We start from the raw sequence: 331 nt of genomic DNA, 5'->3' as shown, positions 1-331 counted from the left end.
AAAAGCTTGAGCCGTTCCCCCCCCCCTCGCAGTCTGGGCTTCCATTAATCTCCCCCCCCCAAACCCCCCCCCCCTCCTCTGTTCCTGGCAGACAACCAGCTGAAGTCCTGGATGAGCAAGTACGGCTGGACGGAGCCGGAGCCGGGAACCATCTTCATCTGCAACCAGGAGGAGAGCATCAAGCCCAAGAACATTGTGGAGAAGATAGACTTTGACAGTAAGCATCTCTGTGTGTGTCTCTCTCGCCTCATCCTCCTGCTTTCCCTCTGAACGGGGCCACGACACTCATTAAATGCAAGAAAAACTGCCAGAAAGATGGCAAGATAAGTTT

The 331-nt window shown here is 54.4% G+C and overlaps 1 protein-coding gene across 1 annotated transcript in view; it reads left to right on the top strand.

The window, feature by feature from the left end:
* The window catches only part of LOC107112865 (eukaryotic translation initiation factor 3 subunit K-like), a gene marked incomplete at its 3' end in the record, with an annotated part of 18,705 nt that extends 18,488 nt beyond the window's left edge, over window positions 1-217 (top strand). The window contains exon 8 of the mRNA XM_015414062.1: window positions 92-217. Coding sequence (XP_015269548.1) covers window positions 92-217 — 126 coding nt within the window. The remainder of the gene's footprint in view (window positions 1-91) is intronic.
* Window positions 218-331: the final 114 nt, after the last annotated feature.

This window comes from Gekko japonicus, unplaced genomic scaffold, assembly GCF_001447785.1.
Source record: "Gekko japonicus isolate JY-2015 unplaced genomic scaffold, Gekko_japonicus_V1.1 scaffold3255, whole genome shotgun sequence".
In the NCBI taxonomy this organism is placed as follows: domain Eukaryota; kingdom Metazoa; phylum Chordata; class Lepidosauria; order Squamata; family Gekkonidae; genus Gekko; species Gekko japonicus.
Note: the sequence above shows the minus strand (reverse complement) of the source record. Positions and strands in the feature narration are given on the sequence as shown.